Raw genomic sequence first — 21,010 nt, 5'->3', positions numbered from 1 at the left:
AATCCCTAACATTATGCTGCCAGGTAATCCCTTATTACCTGTCATTTCTTGTTTTGGTAAAGATAGGATGGTCAAGTTGGAGAAGGTACAAAATGAAGCCATGAAAATTATCTTAGGATGCTCAAGAAATGCTATGATTGAGATATGGACGCTGCTTGATTAAAAACGGTGGAGTTTCTGGGGGGTAGGGGTTACATACGAACAACGCTTTGCGGCATGCGCCGCGGCCGCGCGCGCAGCAAGTGGGGGATACTTAAACGCGTGCGGGGAGGTCACGACCTCTGTTCACCTCCAGTCGCCGCCCGCTTCACAAGCAAATCCACGCACTTCCACCTACTCGCCGCCCACGTGCCTTAGGACGCCAAGCACCACCGAGGACTTAGTCTGACTAGGCATCATCGACTTCTAAGGACGAACCGACTGAGACCTCCTGCCCCACACCCGACACACTAAGGTACAGTTTTGTTTCCTCAACTACCGACGCGGTCTGTGCGTCCCCCACCCTCCCTAGTTTGAGCCGTCCATAGTGTATTCCGGCGTGTGCCCAGCGCCTGTCTCTACGGGGTGCGTGTCCTTGCCCGTGCTCGTGCTGCTTTAGCTAGCCTCCTCCACGCCCTCCCCAGCCTCTTCTGGGCGATCTTGGGCTAGGTTTCCCGCCTGCCTGGGTGACTGGAAGGCCTTAGGCGACGGGTACGTTTCGCTCCTTGCCGTCGGCTTTGCCTATTCAGTTGCTTGGTCTGTGCCCGGGGACGCATTTCCTAGCCCGTAAGAACCGCGACTCCCCAGCCTGCTGGTCTATCCCGCCGTTTTGTCGGCATGGTGTAGCCCGGGAGAGCCTTGGCTTCCCGCGGCCTGCTGGCTTATCCCAGGACTGGCGCCCGCAGGCCTCCCGACCGTTTTTCTCCTGCTCGTTGTAGCTCGGAAGGCGTCAGGACAGCCTCCCTCCCACACTCTAGTTTGAGGACGCCTCGCGGGATGGCGTCGCGCCCACGCTTGTTAGTACATGACCCGTGCTTTGCTATTCTTGGGCCTCCGGGCCATCATTTGCTCTGAGAATACCGCCTCACTGGGCGGCATTGGGTTCAGCATACCTTGCCCGGGGCCATTGGTCCTGATGCCTAGGGCCGGGTACTGGTGCCTAGTACCGATGCTTGTGGCCTGAGACGGATCCCTGGGGCCTGGTACGGATGCCCAAGGTCCGGTAGGATGCCTAGGGCCTGGTATTGATGTACCAGTCCTTCCGGTGTAGCCCGGAAGACACCGCGGCCTCCTAGGCCGCTAGTTTATCAAAGTGTTTCGTCTGCCCGGTGTAGTAGTATTATTAGGCTTAATACTACGAAAAATTGATCTTGTTCATTATTCATTATTTCTCAGGGCATGGATACAATGTGAAAGTGTTTTTTCCTCTGTATCTTAAGAGTTAGTTAGTTAGTTTAGTTCATTTATTATGCACCCCATACCCATCTTGTGGGCGGTAGTGGAAAGGGTTAGAGGCACATAATGGGCTCAGGGACTGAACCCCACAATTCATTTAGCTAAGCAAGTTACAATCTTGATGAGCTAGTTACAAAATTCAATATAAGTCATCACATCAACAATGGGTTCGAGATCGACCTCAAGTACAGGTTCTAAATTAAGCAACTGACATATGTGGAGAGCTAGTGTCAAAATTTATGTTTGTCCTGCACACCGCCCCCCATCCAGTGGGCAGCGGTGGATAGGTTACAATCACTTAGTTACTACCTACAGTTAGCAAACTGGGGATATTTGGCTAAAATTTCTGGTAGCAGATCATTTTGAATGAAATATTGACACATCGCTGGAACATTGGTTATAGAATTGTCTCTAAATTCACGTATCTTTTCGCACTCCATCACATAGTGACGGAGGGTGTGCGAATAATTTTGTTGACACAGTTTACATTTGGTCAGGTCTACATCAGCAGATAATGAGAATTCCCAGAGATACTTGTAACCGAGTCTAAGCCGAGCAGTAGTAACATCTAGAAGTCTGCTGATTTTATTGGATGATCCATAGATGTGTGGCTCCTCTTGCATGATAGTATGATGATAGATGGAATTACTGGTGTCAATTTCACTTTGCCTCAGATCTACAAGATCTTGTTGAAGTTCTCGGTGTACAGCTGCTCTCAGATTGCTCATTGACAATCCAAGGTTACACTCAACGGCTCCTTTAAAGGCAGATTCTTTGGCTAACTTATCAGCTCTATCATGCATTCGGAGGCCAACATGAGATGGAGACCACATGAAATGGACTCTGTTACCATCCTTAGTAATTTTGTTGTATTTGTGTCTAGCTTCGGACACGAGCATGTTACAGTTATGTCTTAAAGAGTTGAGAGCATTTAAGGATGATAAGGAGTCACTTACAATTAATGTATCAAGTTTTGAGACTTGTACACGAGCTCTTCGGGTTGTTATATTTGAGTAATTCGACCTTGGCAGAACCTGGATACAAGCCTAAAAAGTATGTGTACACTGTCTTCCTGCTTTAGACATAATAATTCAGTTATTACATTTAGCAATTCTTGACTTCTCGACTGCAATTTTACACGCATGATATTATTCCTGCAGCAGGATTGATATTAAATTCACGCTTGTTTACTTTTGTAGCTTATATGTAGAGACGTTATGCAGATTTTGGTGGTCTTGACATAAAACTTTTCAATCAAGTTAGCAACATCTGTTCGAATAACATCCAATTTGTAATACATTTTACAAATAATGATTTTTTGAGTGGGTGAGCTAGTGATTAGACACGTTACAGTTGTTTTACAAAACGTTACAGTTTAAGCACAAATGAGCGTCTGTTACATGTGAGAAAAAGCTTTTATAAGTCCTGGCATTCCAGTGTTTTACTTAATAAATGCCTGAATAGTATTTTTTTACACATGAAATAAGTGATATAAGAAGGATTAAAGTATAAAAGGTGGTATAAGAGTGGAAAGAGAAGATGATGCGATGTGTGAGGGTACTGGCTCGTGTGAGTGTGTGAGGGCTCGTAGTGTCTGCCACCACCACCACCACCGCCGCTGCCACACGGACCGACGCCTCCACCACCCACACCACGTGAACACACATCTTGTCCTGTAACCTGACTCTGGCTAGCGTGGGGGTGTGAGGTGTGTAGTAGTGCTCTAGTGAGTACACGTGAGTGCCGTTGAGTGAGTGAGAGTGTGCAGGGGTGATGTGAGTGGGGACGGACAGCCACACTGCGCCTCGACCCCCCACACCACCAGTAGCCTCCCTGGGTTACTCTTAGTCTGTATATATATTATCAGAATTGATATGTTAGTTATTTTTATTATTATTTATTCTTCTTGGGTAGTATTTGTAACAAGGTCGCCAGGTTTGTGTGTGTGTACACGTGTTGCTACAGTTTGTTAGCATAGTGTACATGGGCCAAGTTTGAAATGCCGTATTTTTTTGAGTTCTTACATTCCTTTACATTCTTGTACAGCCATTAGCACAGCGTTTCAGGCAAGTCCTTAATCCTATGTTCCCAGGAATACGACCTGCCAAATCGTTTAACAACCAGGTACTCATTTTACTGTTGGGTTAAACAGGCTACAGTTAAGGATTGACATCCAGTAAATCCTCCCCGGCCAGGATATGAACCCAGGACAAAGTGCTCGCGAAACGCCAGGCGAACGTCTTGCCACTACGCCACGGGGACTGACACAGTAATGTTGGTTAGGTTTACCTTGGGGCGAGTGAGGCCACAGGCTCGTCATGCATAAGCATAAGCCACAGGCTCGTCATGCGTCTGTTACCTAACCAAGTAAACTGGAGCGGGGGGTACATCCGATGGTTCACACATGGATTGCGAGACAGTCCAGTAGTTGCTAGTGTGATGTGTATCTTTGATTTACAACAATATTGTAAAAAGTTACCCGTTAACATTAAGTACATTTTAAGTGAATAAATTGTTTAAAATGGTCTCCAAATAGTACATCTCTAAAATGAATTTTTGGTGAGGTTGGGGGAATGGTCAGGCCAGGGGTCCCAGTAAAATCTACAATTGGGGATTGTTGCACTAGCTTTAAAGATGAAGTTAATTTAAAATATAAGCAATCTACTTCATAATGGTCCAGGGTGGACTGAAACGTCGTCTCTTCAATTTGCAGTGTGGTTTGGTAAATATTTTTCAGCCACGTTATTGTGACTTCATTTGCTGAAAATATTTTCAACCCTTCATCCTCTCCCCCTCCCTCCCTCTTCATACTCATATGCCCTGGATTATAGTGCAAATGAACATTGCAAGAGGCTTAAAGGTAGTCAATTAAACTTCGTCACTCGGTTCTTCGTTATAAACATTATAAAGTACTGTACATGTTTATGCTGGTGAAACTCCTTAAAACATGGGGTTATATAGTTGCCAACTTAATCATTCGATAGAATGTTGAATTTCAACACAAGTGTTAAGGATTGTTATACAGCCTGTGATAAAATACTCGTCTAGTATATAATCCAACAAGTGGGGTGTATTGTTGACCATGAACTTGACAAGAGACAAAAAAACTGATGAACTGACCACAGGTTATGTACATTACAATGTTTGATGATAATTATATTACAGTAATGTGCTTTCACATTTTCATTATACATGTATTATAAATGTACTACACATGTTTACACCACAAACTTTTAGTAATTGGTAAAATATCCATTTGTCTACTGACCAGCACTAAGGTATTCTGAGAATTGCCATTCTATGAAACTCAGGATGCTGCTGCAAGAGTTTTGCTAAAATCTGTGGGTATATTATGTCCAGTATCCATTCTAGTATAATTCTAGAGAACAGCATCTTTAGATTCCTAACATAACTTGCAATAAACCTAATAAAACTGATTTGGTCCATATATATAGTATGTCAATGGCTTCACATCCAGAAACCAGCAACTTTACCCTAGTGCTGTATAGTTAATAGTAATCAGTAGCATGTAGTATTTTATTTTATTGATCTTTGCCTAAATTTATGGCAGCATTCTCCTGTAACATAACTGGGGAATGTTAATCTTAGGATTAATTCGTTTGCAGAAAGATATACAATAAGTCACTTGTCACCATGACTGAGGGTGAGGCAACCACCAATGGCCAGACAGCCGATGAAGACCAGACCAAAGATGTTGAAACAAAGATCATTCGCCAAGTCGAGTATTACTTTGGTGACTATAATCTCCCAAGAGACAAGTTTTTGCAGGAGGAGGTGAGCGTAATTTTTTATTCTTTTTCATTCTTCCTTTTCCGTAATATTACTTGAACAGTACTTGCCATTATACTGTGTTTAACTATTAATTATCTCTAGTATAGGTGCTTTTTGCTATTGTCATGTTTAAACTTGCTTTTAGTGAGGCATCTAATAAATATCTACGACATAGTGTATCTTCCCTGTATAGATTACTTTTAGTTTTCAGATTTTTTATTTTTTTTAGTGTACATTGTCCTTTGATACTTGCAAAATACCTTTTGTGTATTGGCTTGAAACTTTCAAGAACTTGCACTGTGTTTTCACAAAGAAACCAGACTGCACATAAGCCACTTCCATCAAAATTTATACTTCATCCTCGCCACAATAATCTGGCTGAATCACCACCTTAATCACCAGTCATTTTCTACGTTTTTAATAAAACAATGGCTTTGCTTTTGGTGTCTCCCTTAGCTTGTGCTCTAGCCATTACTCGTCAGATATTGATAATGCTAGGTATCCATAGACTTGCTGCCTAATAGAATCAAAACCCCTTTTAAATTTCCCTTGTACCCATTACATGGGGACCGATATCAGTTATTACTGTACTGTCAAAATATCCAACTACCCACAAGAAATGTTCTGGGAAAGTGCTAAACCATCAAAACAAATGCTTAATAACTATTAAACTTCAAACAAAGCAAAGGGTTGGAATGTTGGTATTAAAATACACTGTAACGTTTCGACACCTCGTCTTACACCTGACCATAAATGTTCCGAGCCTCTCTACATATCACTCTTTACTCTTTCTATGCTTCAAACAATAGTGATCCCACATTCATTTTGTTTCCTGGTAATTTCTTTCACAAATCAACCACCCTTTTTCTAAGCCAGTAGTAACTCGGGACTTTCCTAAATCTAATCCTCTCCAATTTATATCCATTGTTTTGTGCTCATATCTTTATCACCTTATTAGTATCCTCTGATATACATATTCATCCTTTTATATATTATATCACCCTGTACATGCTGCCTTTTCTAGATAAAGTAAATTTAGCTTTCTTAATCTCTCCATGTGTAAAGTTTGTAATTCCTGGGATTAACTATCCTGGATGCATTAAAGTAAATTTATGTCCAGTCTGTAGTGACCAAAATTGAACTACATAATCTAAATAGGCCCTAACAAGATCTAGGTAATATATGGAGAAATCTAAATACTGTACTACTGACTAGGAAACCTCGGCCTAGCAAACTTTTTGTACCATCCCACGTGACCATGTAGACACAAGCAATACTGTTGGTGGTGCTGGGGATGATGGAGCAGGTTAATATAGCAGATCCACATGCAAAAAATCAGGGTCTTACCACCACTGCACACCTGGTTTTGGTAAAAACTTCATAGTGCAATTGTCAAGGACATGTTTATATAAATGTTCAGGTAAAGTTAATGTCAATGTTTCTAAACTCGACCATTTTCATTTCAAAAGTGATAAAAAAATGAATAATTAAGTAATAAATTGGCACAGCTCTAAAGTGCCTTAGTGTTCTGTGCAGTACAGTGGTTAAGAAAAGAAGTTAGGGACTGCAGTTTTTATTTATGATCTAAAGACACTCATTCACTTAGGCGGTAGACTAGCGTCTTTTAACATTACCCATTGACATAACATATTTGTTTTGGTTGAATTTCATTTCATTTCAACAGTCATTTATATGCTGGGCTCCTGAAGATTGTCAAGGTTTTCCTACAGTTTTTCTCACTTCCTCCTCTCCTTATTAGCTTAGTTTCGCCTTCAAACATTAATATGTACGAGCTCGCTTCCTCCTGTAGGTCCACCTAGGACAAGAGCCCTGAGAGATCCTGCTTTCTAATCCTCTAGTCTGACCTACCTTTTGATTTGTTTAAGCGCGTCTTGTGTTATTACCGAGATTGTTTACTTTTTTGTCCACCTTTTAAAAAAAATCAGGATTGGTAATTTGTTATAGCATTTGAATGGTTTATAGAAAAAGATTATGTAAACTAATTGTTTTTAAAAATACAGTATAATTGTGCTTATTCCCTCGTAATGTAAATTTTAGATAAAGAATGATGATGGATGGATTGCTCTAGAGACCATGACAAAGTTCAAACGTTTGGCAGCATTATCTACAGATATTGCAGTAATAGTGGCAGCTTTAAAGAAGTCTTCCAGTGGTGTTATTGAGGTAAGTGCACTATAAGTTTGCAACCAATGACTTTCCATTTAATTCTATATAACTTTGAAAGAAACCAGCTCAGATATAATGAAATAATCAATGACGAGTCGGTTTCTCCTGTGAATTCACATCACGTTCAGGAACTACGAGGTTCAGTTCCTGAACCTCTTGTGTGCCTCTGTAACCCTTTCCACCACTAACTAGGATATGGGTATGGGTGTGCATAATAAAATAGAGGCAGGCTTAGTGTGATGAATTGGGAGGGTATGGGCAGGCCATCCTCCTGTTTCGGTAGTACAGCACTTACAGTAAGGATGAAGACCATAGTAAATATACTGACGTACAACACAATTAGAAAGTAGATCTGTACTGTTGAATTTGAATAAACTGGAAATCGGTTTTTTACTCGTGTTGCAAAGACAAACTAATCTGACCTAACCTTCCTAGGCCTAATACATGCTATCCGAGGCCTAATATAGTATGTGTGTGCTATGTATGCTAGGCCTAGTGATATTCAAGTTTGTTTTTAGTTTCATTTTTTGTCTAAATTGAATAGTACAAAATTGTACTAATTGTTTAGTATGTCAATCTTTGTATTATGGGGCACATAGTTACAAAAAATACTATCTAAACATGATGGGTTAGTATGGGCTCAGAGGTAAGGCAGTCTGTTATAGGCCATAGACACATCCACCCCAAAGTATGGATGTGTCATCCTAAGTCATCAGGAAAAAGGCAAGCAGTAGAAAAGAAGTTTTAAGCTGCTGTGAAAGTGAAGAATAAAAATGTGTAGAATAAATTATAGCAGAAGGTAAAGGGTAGTGTGCTAAGGTGGTTTAGGAATCTAGACTTTCAAAAGCACTCATTTTTAGCCTATTGAAAACTCTGTATTTGTAATGTAACACTCAAAATAAGTGAACCATAAAATGTTTTGAAATATACTCATTGGCTTTTTCCAAGGCACAGCCCCTTTAGTTTCCCAATTATTTGCAAACATTTTTCAAAATGTGATGAACCGTTTTAAGGAGTTAAAATTTATACCCAAAAAATTTCCTGTGCTCCTTGGGTAGATTTTAGAGGCAAATTTTAAATTTAAACACCTCATGAAGAAATACATCCAAAGAACCCTGTTGATAAAATGATTTCATGTTCATTGCAGTATTTCTCGACTTCCACTATCTAAGCATATTTTTAAAAAATAGGCCTGTGACCCCCAAGATGATGTAACCAAAAAATTGACTTCAACCAGGTCCATCGACTTTTCAATGCCCAAAGCTACTTTAATTTGTGATTTTCTTCAAAATATATTAACCTTGTTCTATTAGATAATTTAGAAGATATGGTTTGATAACCATTTTCAGAATTACATTTCTGGCATTTCCACTAATCTAAACTCTTAACCCCATTGAATGATAAAACACAAATATAAAATGTGAAAAAATATGCTTTGTAGGAAATCCCTATAATGGTCAGGATTTCTCAGTGGTCCCCTTCCTGAATCTGAACTTTCTGGGAGGGATAGTTTAGTGGCTCCCTGGAGTTAAGCCACCTGGATAGCTCTGTGTATCATGTCACATCAGGCCCTTGCATGTCGTAAAAATGCCTACTAGTGACACAATCAGGTTCTCTCGGAAGCACAGGGAACTGGAGATATTCTTATCCCAGTCTAAAAGGAAATGTCACCAATAAGGTAGAATGTCAGAAACTGTACAACTGCAAAGAAAATATTAACACAACAAGGGGGACAGTAATCAGATAGCATTGTTAGTTACATGCTTCCCACTGCCATATGATGACCCTGGCAGGCCAAAGTCCAACCAGGTAAACCTAATCAGTTGTGCCTAGTGTGACCCCACATTGATCTCTTCATGTCGACACCTCAACCTATTTGATTTTGGATAGCTTTTACCCCTGGAGCCTGCGATGTCATCATTGGGTTTCTGATTTGGCTGAGGCCCCTTCTCAGGGTGGGGCTTATGAGGCGACTGCCACTTTGTGAACAGTTTTCCCACTGCCAATTTGGATGCTTTGGAGACCCCCCCCCCACCTTAAAGTGGTGTTCTGCTTGTCTCGGGATACCTAGTCATTAAGATTAATCATTGAATGTGTTAACCTCTTGAAGTTCCAAACCAACTGGTTGGTGGATATGTGGGCTGCTCCATAAGAGCCTTGTGGACAAAGTTATCACAAAATAAGCCTACCTCTAGGATGAGTTTAGGAGGTAGCAAAACTCCTAGAAGTTTTGAAAAACTTTGGTAATATCTACTCCATCCAGCCTGTGGTCTACCTGAGGGCGTATGATCACGACTTTCTGTGGTTGTCTCCAATATGTTTTGGGCTGATATTTGGGCTTGTGGGTTCTCATGTTTGAATCTGCCCGTTATCTAAAGTACTAACCAAATCATTAACACAAACAGTAGGCACCCACCAAATATAACATAACATAACATACCAATGCATCAATAATGTGGACTCTTGTGAGCCCATACTTTTCATAGTACAGTACTTTATAATTTGTATGTTTGGGACCTTAACATACAAAATGAGACACGGTAGTTGAGACGGGTTGTTTGAATTAGGGTGCTGGTGGCATTTTAATATCTCTGGGCTTGTGTGGCATTAGGTATGGCTCTCCAACACTGATCTCCTTTTCTGGTTACTTGCTGCTCTCCTCTGACCTGGTGGACTCGCCAGGAGACTCAATCTGGCGAGTCCAGGTCAGCAATTTCTCCAGCTTTGAAAGTACTCAACTCAAGAGAGCACTAGCATCTTGAAAAGTATCATCATAGCATCTCTAGTGTGAAAGGTTCTTGTTATCCAACCTGTCATCTTGCAGTTGTGACGGCTACTTTATTGTGTTCTTTGAAGTTAAGATCTTCCGACATGAGTACACCCAAATCCTTTACATTGCCTTTTCGTTCTATGTTATGTTTTGACTGAGTTTTGTACATGGTTTCCGTTTTTATATTTTAATTTTTCCATGGTGCATGAGATGGACCTTATCTTCGTTAAACTATGATTTTTCAGTAGCCCATAGAAAGACCTGATTTGCATTGATTGGAGATTTGCCGTGTCCTCTATGTCGTCTACTCATGAAAATCCTAGTGTCATCTGCAAAGGATGATACAGTACTGTAGATTGTCCTTGTCTGTCTGATATGAAGATGAGAAAAACTACTGGAGCAAGCACAGTACCCTGGGGAGACTGAACCCTTCATGGTTGATGGACCGGATTTTATTTTGTCGACTATTACACATTGGGTTCTGTTAGTAAGGAAATTGTAGATACATCTGCCTATTTTTCTGGCAATTCCCTTTGAACGCATTTTATGTGCAATAACACCATGGTCACATTTGTCAAAGGCTTTTGTGAAATCTGTAAATTACATAAGTGTTTTGTTTGCCTTCCATGGCATCTAATGCTGTCATAGTGGTCCAGCAACTGTGACAGGCAAGAGCGCCCTGTTCTGAAATCATGTTGTTCGGGGTTATGGAGATGCTGGGATTCCATGTATCCGTCTGTAATTTTTTACCTCTGTCTTATTTCCTCCTCTATGGAGTGGTGCTATCTGTTGTTTTTAGTATGTCAGGGACAAAGCCAGTATCTAGGCTTTGTCTCCAAAGAATGTGAAGGGCCTGCGATAGTGGTTTTTTACAGTTCTTGATGAATATGGAGTTCCTAGAATCAGGGCCTGGTGCAGAGTGCATAGGCATACTGTTTATGGCTTCTTCAAAATCCTGTGGACCTCGGTTCCATTTTACTTAATTTTCCATGCAGTTGGTTTTGTCTACTATACATTTCTGGTGGTACGTATTTCTTCTTATTCTGGGTTGATCTAATATCCCCAGTTTCCCATGTTTGAGTGGCACAGATTCTTTCTTATAGGGTTTATGGTTCACAAAGGTCTGGCGTGACATATTTGTAGGCCTATCCAGGGAGCCACCAAGGGACCCACCAGAAAGGAGTTTCATTACTTTCATCTAGATTTTTCCATCTAATTTTAAATATGAAGGAGAGGTCCGATGTGAATTTCGTTCGTTGTAGAGCGGCATAATTTATAGGGGATGTGAATTTGAGAGGTGCCACTGTACAAATTTCAATAATTATCTTGCTCTGTACATTCATGAAAATGTAGTTCATGTTAATACCTAAAGTGATGGAAACCTGCTCAAATTGATTTTTCTGAGCCATCTGTTGCATCAGATATTAGCTATTTTTGGGCATAGTGTAATTGTTTTCATTAGTGGAATAAAATTGAGCATATTTTAATCATTTTAAAAGGTTTTATGAAAAATTATTATTAGTTATTTTGGGCAGCATGTTTTAGTATGATGAATATACAGCCCACTCACTTAGAACTTTAAATTATTTTCTCTAGACAGGATTCTTTCCTTTGCATCCAATACTAAACGAATATTGGTTATATTTCGGCAAATTTCCATTATTATAAAAGATTTTTAAAGATGGCTTCATGTATACTTTCAGATCCATGAAAATAATGAAAAAATTCGCCGATCTCCTTCTCACCCATTACCAATCTTCAATGATGAGCTAAAAGAAGAGACAATGAAGCGTACCATCTACTGCAAAGGCTTCCCAAAAGATGGGTCAGTGAAGCTAGATGACCTACTGGAATACTTCAAGAAGTATGGACCATATGAAACTATTCTGGTGCGTGATGCTGCTGTTGACATTGCGAACGAGGGACTGTCAAAATTAATACAAAGGCAACCGAGTGAAACAAAATTGGGCAATGGTCACATTAGATACAGGAAGTGGGTGTATGTGGAAGAAGGGGATTGGCAAGGGTGGGCTTCAATCTCCCAAGGATATTAGTGATTAGTAGAATTTGCATGATATTTGTATCTGGTTTTATATTAATGGGACATTAAAGTTGAATGTTTGTATAGTTAACGGTTTTCACTGCATTTATCTTTTGGATATACATTAATTATGTACAAAATCAGAAATGTACCCATAATATTGTAATCCTTGTATTTAAGCATTGTTGTCAGTGAAACTTTTTATTTTCAGATGCGTCATTATTTTGACAAGGAATCGAAGAAGCAGGGTTTTAAAGGATCAATTCTGATTGTATTTCCAACGGAAGAAAAAGCAAAGGAATTTAAGGAATTAAATGAAGTCAAATATCTAAATGTTCATCTGCTTCGTAAATGGCACGAAGAGTATGTAGAAGAGAAGAAAAAGGAAATTGAAGAACGTAAAGCCAGGAAAGAAGCGAGGAAGAAGAAAGAGGAGAAAGCTGATGAGAACAAGGAAGATGTTAGTCCAGTAAGTTGTCTAACCATCCAGATGGGGGTGATTGATTAAATCTCCAGTATGCAAATCTGTTCTTACAGAATGCTGCACTGGTACTCGTGTGAAACATTTACTCACAGCCAGAGCCAGTGACCACACTGTTTTGACATAACAGATTATTATCATTCAATCTTCAGATATATTCTGTAGTTGTTACTTTAGTTGCAAAGACACCTTTCATTGTTTCCTCGTAAAAGTGTTCATTAAATTATTTCCATTTTCTCCTTTTCCCAAAGTTCAAAGACTTATAACAAAAAAATCATCACTTAAAGCAAATATTTGGAAATAGGTTTTAATTCATTCTAGCCATGAGTATTTAAATTTGGCAGCATGTGTTTATGCACTTTACTGTTCTATAGTTGTAATTTGTTTCTAGTCATGTGTACAAAAACACCGAGCACCTGGGCTTCCAGGTGCTCGGTGTTCTTGGAGCACTTGGGCTTCTATTGCCCCTTGATTTGGTTCATGTGCCTTCTGGGCAGGGCTAGTCTGAATATGGTGGCAGGGCAGTTGTAATTTTATCATTCCTTTCCTGCTTTTGGAGGAATTTTTCGTTTAGTTAATGCACCATTGTTCTTACCGGTTACTCATTCACTTGACATGTCTCGTGTGGGTTATGTCTGCTATTAAATGGGGAGGTACGTGATTTGGTATGTGCTCTGTTATCCGTGCTGATGTGTTGTCTGTCATTTTCATAAGTTTGTGCTCCTTTAGTTGTGCTTTGGCTCTTTGGGCCCACCTCTTACCAGTCATTCTACTTGCCAGTGTACTGATTTACACATGTTTGCAGCCTGCACCTCATCACTGCCTCCTGCATTCCCTTACTACTGCCTCTGAACATGTTCTTGTTCATGTCTCCGTGGCTCCTTTGGGTACGGTTACTGCCTGTGTACCAATTGTATTTATTTTTTCATCTTTTCTACTGTCCATTTCCCGAGGAAATGTGGGTGGTGGTCATGTCTCCCAGTCTTGTGTTCCCGGAGCAGTCTTGTCTTGTGTACGACACTGGGATATTACAGTACCTTAGTGGTGTGTTCACAGACTGTAGTCTTTGGCTTGGTTTCTTTGTTCTTATTATGGGCACTTGATTTTGTGCCTGGGGACCTTGCTGTGTACTCATCCTGCTCCCTGCTCATTATCTTTTCCCTATTATGGCCGTTTTAAATGTGGGGCTCATTCCCTCCCCCCCCTTCCCTCCCTCACTCCCCCCCCCCCCCCCCCCCCAAAAAAAAAAAAAGGTGTGGGTCTTGTTTGCCAGCAGATGCTGTAGGTAGGCAGGCAGGCAGGCAGGCAGGGTGACCCTTTCTTTTATAGCTGTTGTCTAAGGGTTAAGCTAAAACCAGTTAATATTTTTATACCAGCACTAGTAGTAGTAAGTCATAGTAGGATAAAAAATTAATTGTAAGTGGTAATTGTATTGTGGTAATAACATCTCTAAAACTACAGTAGTAAAGAGCCGTGACTTGGAAATTACTAATTAATCAAATTCAGAATAATTATTTTGGGTGAAATTATAAGTGGCTTGAATCATATTTGATTTCTTGCAATTATTAAATTTTCACATTTATTCTTGTTAAGTTTGACTAACATACCTACTGCTTTATTATGTTCTGCAGGAAACGACAGAGATGGAGATTCCAAAGGGTACTTTCCTTTACTTTTCTGGCCTGACTGAAGGATCTGAAGCAACCAGGGAAGACGTTAAAGAGTCCCTGGGAGAGTTTGGTGATCAGTGTGCATGGATTGATTTTAGCCGTGGTATGACAAAAGGATACATACGTTTCAAAGAAGAAGAATTCAACAAGAAAGTTCTGGAAAAGATGGAAGGGAAGTTAAAGGTATAGTAAAAAATTTTATCCTATTTTTGCTCTAAAGCACATTATTTTCACAAGAATTACTCATGATTGTGATGAGTAATTGTAATTGTTGAGTAATTCAAAAACATGTATTCCTCCAACCCTCATTTGTTGGGGCATAATACTGTACTTGGCAGAATAGAAACACTAGGATAAAAAATCCCACTTTCAACATGGGGTGGGGGCTAGCCTCGCCCAAATTAGCAGGGGGCATGGTCTCGGGGTATGGGATGAACATTGGCTTGTGAGGGTCGGCAGAATTCAAAAGGGAACAGTGTCAGGGTCACATTCAGACCCCCATAGCAATTTTTGGCACTGCCTGCCATCTTCAGAGCTAAATATTTTCAAAACAAGCTTTTCAACCCAATTTTTCTTATAGTAATGTGCACAATTTTTTACTGATCTCTTGAGAAATTAACAAATTTATTACTGTTCATAATTTCCTCCTAAGAGACTGAGACGCAGTAGATAGATGAATGGACAAACAGATGAGCATGTGGGAGGGTGAATAGAGGAAATGATGAACCAGCCAGACTTTATCTGATATTCACCCTGAACAAGAAGGGGAAATCAAATCATGATGAGTGACCGCAGTGTCCTAACATTTGAGTATCTGGTGGAACTAGGAATGACCTATCAAAGGAAAGGGCTGAAAAGCAAAAGGCTGGCATACAGAAGGGCAAACTGTAATAAGATTAAACCATTTCTAGTAGGAATACATTCTTTTGGCCTTAGTGGTAATCTCTCTCTCTCCAAAGCTTCCCCTCTCGTCATTCCTTTCGGGTGAGGCTTGGTACCGCTCTTTCTGCCTCTTCTCGGTATAAATACAATACAAAGGTGTGCCCCAAGGTAGTGTTCTGACTCGGGGCCTGCCCCTTCCTCTACTCGTTTTCTGGTTGCCCTAAATTGTCTTTACTCTCTTCCTTCTGGTGTCTTCTCCGCTCTCTGTCGACGATCTAACCCTTTGCTGTCAGGGTGGTGATTTGCGTTTCCTTCAACGCCAGCTTCAACTTGTGATCGCTGCCGTGTCGTCCTGGGCCACCGATCATGGCTTCAGGTTCTCTACGTCTAAGACTTGTGCTATGACTTTTACTCGGAAGAGTGTCGTTCTTCGTCCTTTTTTTGTCCCTTTATGGTCGCCCCCATTGTGTAAAAGTATTGCGCTAAGCTTTTAAAGTTGATTTTTGACACTCATCTTGGTCGCCCTATATCTCTTACCTTCAAGTTGAATGCTCCAAGGCCCTTACCCTCCTTCAGGTGTTGTACCATACTTCTTTGAGTGGATAGACACACTCCTTGCTTTACATTCCTCTCTCATCCTGTCTAAACTCTCTTATGGTTGCCCTGCTTACTCGTCTGCTTCTCCTCCTCTTTGCCGTCTTGATGCTTTGCACCATACTGGCTTGCGCCTCGGTTCTGGTGCCTTTCGTTCGACTCCCGTCCTCAGCTTCTATGTTGACACTGGCTTCCTATCTCCAGGACCACCATGATCACTACTGTCTTCGCTATCATGCGCGGTCCTTGCAACATCCTTCCTCTCACCTCTGTCATGTTTTAACTTTTACCCCTCCTGTGGTTCCTGTTCCTCTTCACCACCTTTCTGTCTGGTTATCTCGCTTACATGATTCTCTTTCAGTTCGTATTTCTAATATTTCTCCTCGTGTTCCTTCTTTGGCCCTATGGAGTCCTTCCGTAGTTTTGTACATCCTTAACCCGCATCACTGACGCTTTTACCCCTCCTATGGTCCTGAAGTGCCTTTTCCTTGAGCACTTTTCTTCACACTCCCGCTCAGTTTCCATCTTCACCGATGGGTCTAAGTCTGCGGACGGTATAGGCTACTCTGTTGTTTTTCCTGACAGCACTTCGCTTATGTGCCTACAAATATTCGCTACGTGTCGCTTATCTCCGGAGACTAGCATCTTCACAGTGGAACTTTATGCTATTCTCTATGCTCTTTGTCTCCTGCTTCCTTGTTGTCAATCTTCCTTTGTGGTTGTCATCGACTCGAAGTGCCCTCATGGCTCTCGGGTCCTTTTAATCCGGTTCATCTAGTGGTTGTCGATACAGCATTGGCTGTTTCTTATTCACAGTAAATTTAAGTTGGTTGAGTTTTGCTATGATCCCAGTCATAGTGGTCTTTCTTTTAACACTATCGGTAACTTTGGACAGGACTCGCGTCCACTACAAAAAATATTTGTATAAAATTCATTTTTTATCCAATCGACCTTGGGATAGTATCAAAATAAGCGCCTTTAGATTGCGCACAATTTGATACCAAAATGAAAGATATAACATGAAACTTGATGTCCGAACATTTGAAAGATTATAAATAGGCTTTTGGTCAAAATATTAAAATATTTGTTAAAAATCTATTTATTGTCCTATTATCTTGAGACTAGTTTTAAAATGCGCGCCTTTACTTCGCAAACAATTTGATACCAAAAGGAAAAACGTAACGCGAGATTTGATGTTATCAAATTGAACGAGTATACACATTAGGTTGCAGTGTACAAATTGGTGCTTGTTCACGGTTACCTTTAGGCTTTTCTGTGGGGAGGCACTCCAGGCTTTTGTACATTATATTCATACACATCTGTAGGGAATTTAATTGCGAACACAATGATACCAAAACGAGCGACGTAGCGCGAGAATTCCGGTGAGAAAGCTGAAACAAGTATGCACATTTAGGTGTCACCGTGCGCTTACTCGCACGCCCGGTGCATGACTCTTAAGTTGACTGCGCGCCTGCCTGGTGAACGATAGTGTTAAATGAGCATGCTGATGCTGCTGCTAGGGAAGCTGTCTGCTCGTCTCATCTCTCGTAAAAGTATTCCTTATTCCGACTTACCCAGTTATTCATTCCTCCATCTTTACCCGTTGGCAGGCTTGTTGGTCTTCTGTTACTGGTAACAAACTGCATGCTCTTAAGGGTTGTGTGTCCTCATGGCCTCCTGCCACAGTAACCGGCAGTGGGAAACTGCTCTAGTAAGGTTGCATCTTGGCCATACTCGCTTAACTTACGCTCGCTTAATGGAGCACTGCCCAGCTCCTTTCTGTCCAAATTGCATTCATTGTCCCTCTTACAGTCGGGCATATCCTTGTTGAATGTCCTAACTTCCAGGACTAGCGTATGTCTTGCTTTCTGACCGTCCCTCGCGGTCACTTGTCCCTCTATAGCATTCTTGGTGAATCTGATAATTTTGATATTGTTTGCCTTATATGTTTCTGCTCTCGTATTGGCATCCTTGGTGATATTTAGCGCCCTCTGATTATTCCACACATCTGATGGTGCTACATAGCCTTCCCGGTTTGGTGCCTCTCTTTGATACTTAATAATTACTAATTACTATAATTGATAATTACTTAATTACTCAATTACTTAATTATCAATTATAATTGATAATTACTTACTAAGGCTGTTGGACCTGATGGACTCTTGCCATGGATGCTAAACAAGGGGGCAGAAGTACTTTGCATGCCACTCTTGGTACATAACAAGTCACTGGAAATGGATCTACCAGAAAGTTGAAGACAACTAACAGTCCCAATATAAAAAAAGGGTGATAGGCAGGAGGCCCAGGCCGGATGTCCTTAATCTGTATAAAACTATGCAAGGTAATGGAGATCGTGAGAAAAAGGCTGGTAGCATATCTGTAGAGAAGGGACCAGGTTCAGTGATGGCAAATTGTCTCACAGGTTTAATAGAATTCTATGATAAAGCAAGAAAGAGATGGGTGGGCAGACTGCATTTTCTTGTACTGTTGGAAAGCTTTTGACAAAGTCCCCCATAAGTGTTGCAAGAGTTGGAGAAACAGGCTGGTGTAAGTGATAAGGTGCCCCAGTGGATATGGGAATATCTAAATAGGAAGCAGTTACTGTGAAGAGCGAGACCTCAGAATGGTGTGATGTCACCAGCAGTCCCCTCAGGGTTTTGTACTCTAACCTATCTTGTTTCTGATACATGTGAATGACCTCCAAAAGTACTCTAGAAAGGAGACGAGAGATACCAAATAATTTAAGCATGGAAAATACTGGAGGAACAGGTCCCAAATCTACACGGTAAAATAACAACGTACTGGAGTGAACGATATGGAAGAAAATGCAGAATAAAACAAGTGAAGAGCAGAGGTGCCATAGGCACAATCAGAGAACACTATAAACATCAGAGGTCTGCCGTTGTTAAACGTCATCCCAGCGTTTAAGAAATGTTGCCGGAACAACCGTGGACATCTTCAAAGAGAAAACTGGACTGTCTTCTAAGAGAAGTTCCGGATCAGCCGGGCTGTGGAGGGTATGTGGGCCTGCGGGCGGCTCCAAGCAACAGCCTGGTGGACCAAACTCGAAAGTCAAGCCTGGCCTCGGGCCGGGCTTGGGGAGTAGAAGAACTCCCAGAACTCCATCAAGCAGGTATCGAGCAGACCTTCCAGAAGGTAGAGACTCGTTCCTCTCAATGTTTGCTGATGCTAAAGTTATGAAAAGGATTAAGATGAGGATAGCAAGAGGCTTAAAGATGACTTGGACAGACTTAAGGAATGGGCTACAAATGGCTACTAGTGGTTAACTCGAGCAAGTGCAGCGTGCTGAAGATAGGAGTAAGGAAGAGGCGGCAGCCAAACACAAGGTACCAGCTGGGACAGAAAATCCTTTAGGAGTTAGGAAGAGTCCACAGTTTCACATGTAGAAATGATCGAGCCCAATAGGCTCAGGAATTTGTATACCAGTAGATTGACATTTGAGAGGTGGGACCAAATAGTCAAAGCTCAACCCCCTTCAAAAGCAACTAGGCGAGTATTGAAAGATTGTGGGCATGCCACATGCTGGTCCTGGTAGTGCCAGTCTACCCCACTTTGTGCCTTCTTTTGATAAATACTTAGTCCTGGCATTTAGCAGGTCTACACAAGTTCAACATCTGTGTTGTTTTATCTTATCTGGTACCAGTGTCAATTACTTTACCAGGAATCTACTGAAGTTGCACAGAAAGGGACATTTTATGACTGCTTGATTTTGGGTGTTCTGTCCAGGTGCCCAAACCTAGCCTTATTAATCACTTCTTTTTCTAGATAGGAACATCTGAGGACATGGCAGCAAGTCCTCTTGCAGAATCTTCTGTATCAGTTCCATGGTCTTTCCTATAGTTTTTGTTCCTTTTGTTTTTTAAGAATAGTTATGGTTCCTATCTAACTTCTGATCCATTTAATTCCAGATTAAGGACTTGGAAGCAGAGTTACGCATAGTTGAAGGAGATGAGGAGGACGCTCAGATAAAAAAGATGAAGGAAGCGCGATCCAGAGCTAGAGCCAATCCAGCGAAGAAGCGAAAATCTGGTCGCGGTGGCCATTTTCCGAATAAGAAAAAGTTTTAATGTCGAGATCATTTTACATGACCATCACTGCTTTTCACATGATTTTTTGTAATTTTTAATTACATCATTTAAATATTTGATAGTATATTAAACTAGCTAAAATTGTATATATTTTAGCTAAACAAATATAATCTTTTATAATTTATAAAATTTTTATAGAATGGCATTTATTTAATTATTTCCTTTTTCCCCATCAATTATCAGATTCTGAGGAAATATAGATATTGATGAGGCACAAGAATAAATTATTCGTATTGGGAAATAATTACATTTTAGGTCAAAACTAAAGTTGTGGAAATCTTGAATTTTTTTCAAGTATTAAGATATTTTAATATCATGCAAAATAATTGCATGTTAATTAAGTTCCAATAATGTATTATTAATATGCATATGTATATGAAGACATTGTGAAGTAAGGATGTTATACCAGAATTAAGTACTGTGTATGGCAAAGATAAATTTGAGATAGAACTTGGCAAGCTTCCAACAAGAGATGGTCCATTGTGAATTTGTCGTTATTAATACCATTGTTCTCGAGATAAAAATACCACACGCATTATCAAATAGGTTAGAAAAGCATACCTATTTATTGCCTACTAATTAGTAGAGGTTCAAAATTTTTATTTTGTTAGGCTAGATAATTTTCTAAATGTCAAGAATTCTCATCTGACATAATTACAGGTATGACTTGTAATTATAATATACTGTTAACAATTTCTTAATTCTGTAGATGTTTTCTTTTAAATATTTTTTAAATTATTCCAGTTTCAGTGAAGTGTTATATTGTGATATTTTTACTTGAAATATTAAAAATTATTAAATGTAATAGTTTGTTTCTGTCCAGTTGTATTGTACAGTACTTAAATACGGTTGTAGTTAAAGATTTTTAGTTCTATAGCTTTGGCACTTTTTTGGCCATTAAGATTAGAAATCTAGTTAATATTTTCATAAGTTTCTAGCAAGATGTTTTACTTTGATTTATACCATTATAAATGGTCAAATCCCTCTTAATACGATCAAAGTAATTCTAATATCAGGTCATATATTGTTTTACTGTAATGCAATTAAAAT

General features: G+C 40.2%; 1 protein-coding gene across 4 annotated transcripts; it reads left to right on the top strand.

Annotated features, from left to right (window-relative positions):
* Window positions 1-314: 314 nt before the first annotated feature.
* La (La autoantigen-like) lies at window positions 315-20,765 on the top strand. 4 transcript variants are annotated; one of them, XM_069337127.1, is made up of 7 exons: window positions 315-454; window positions 5,061-5,229; window positions 7,285-7,410; window positions 11,887-12,072; window positions 12,436-12,693; window positions 14,337-14,558; window positions 19,781-20,765. In XM_069337127.1, exons 2-7 carry the CDS (start codon window positions 5,089-5,091, stop codon window positions 19,937-19,939), a joined length of 1,092 nt encoding a protein of 363 aa, XP_069193228.1. In that variant the 5' UTR covers window positions 315-454; window positions 5,061-5,088; the 3' UTR covers window positions 19,940-20,765. The 4 variants fall into 4 exon arrangements, with proteins under 4 accessions (XP_069193228.1, XP_045620278.2, XP_045620201.2 ...); XM_045764322.2 differs by lacking the exon at window positions 315-454 and adding an exon at window positions 3,016-3,142; XM_045764245.2 differs by lacking the exon at window positions 315-454 and adding an exon at window positions 3,022-3,160.
* The last annotated feature ends 245 nt before the right edge of the window (window positions 20,766-21,010 follow it).

This window comes from Procambarus clarkii, chromosome 1 (assembly GCF_040958095.1).
Source record: "Procambarus clarkii isolate CNS0578487 chromosome 1, FALCON_Pclarkii_2.0, whole genome shotgun sequence".
NCBI lineage: Eukaryota > Metazoa > Arthropoda > Malacostraca > Decapoda > Cambaridae > Procambarus > Procambarus clarkii.
This window is presented reverse-complemented; position numbering and strand designations above follow the sequence as displayed.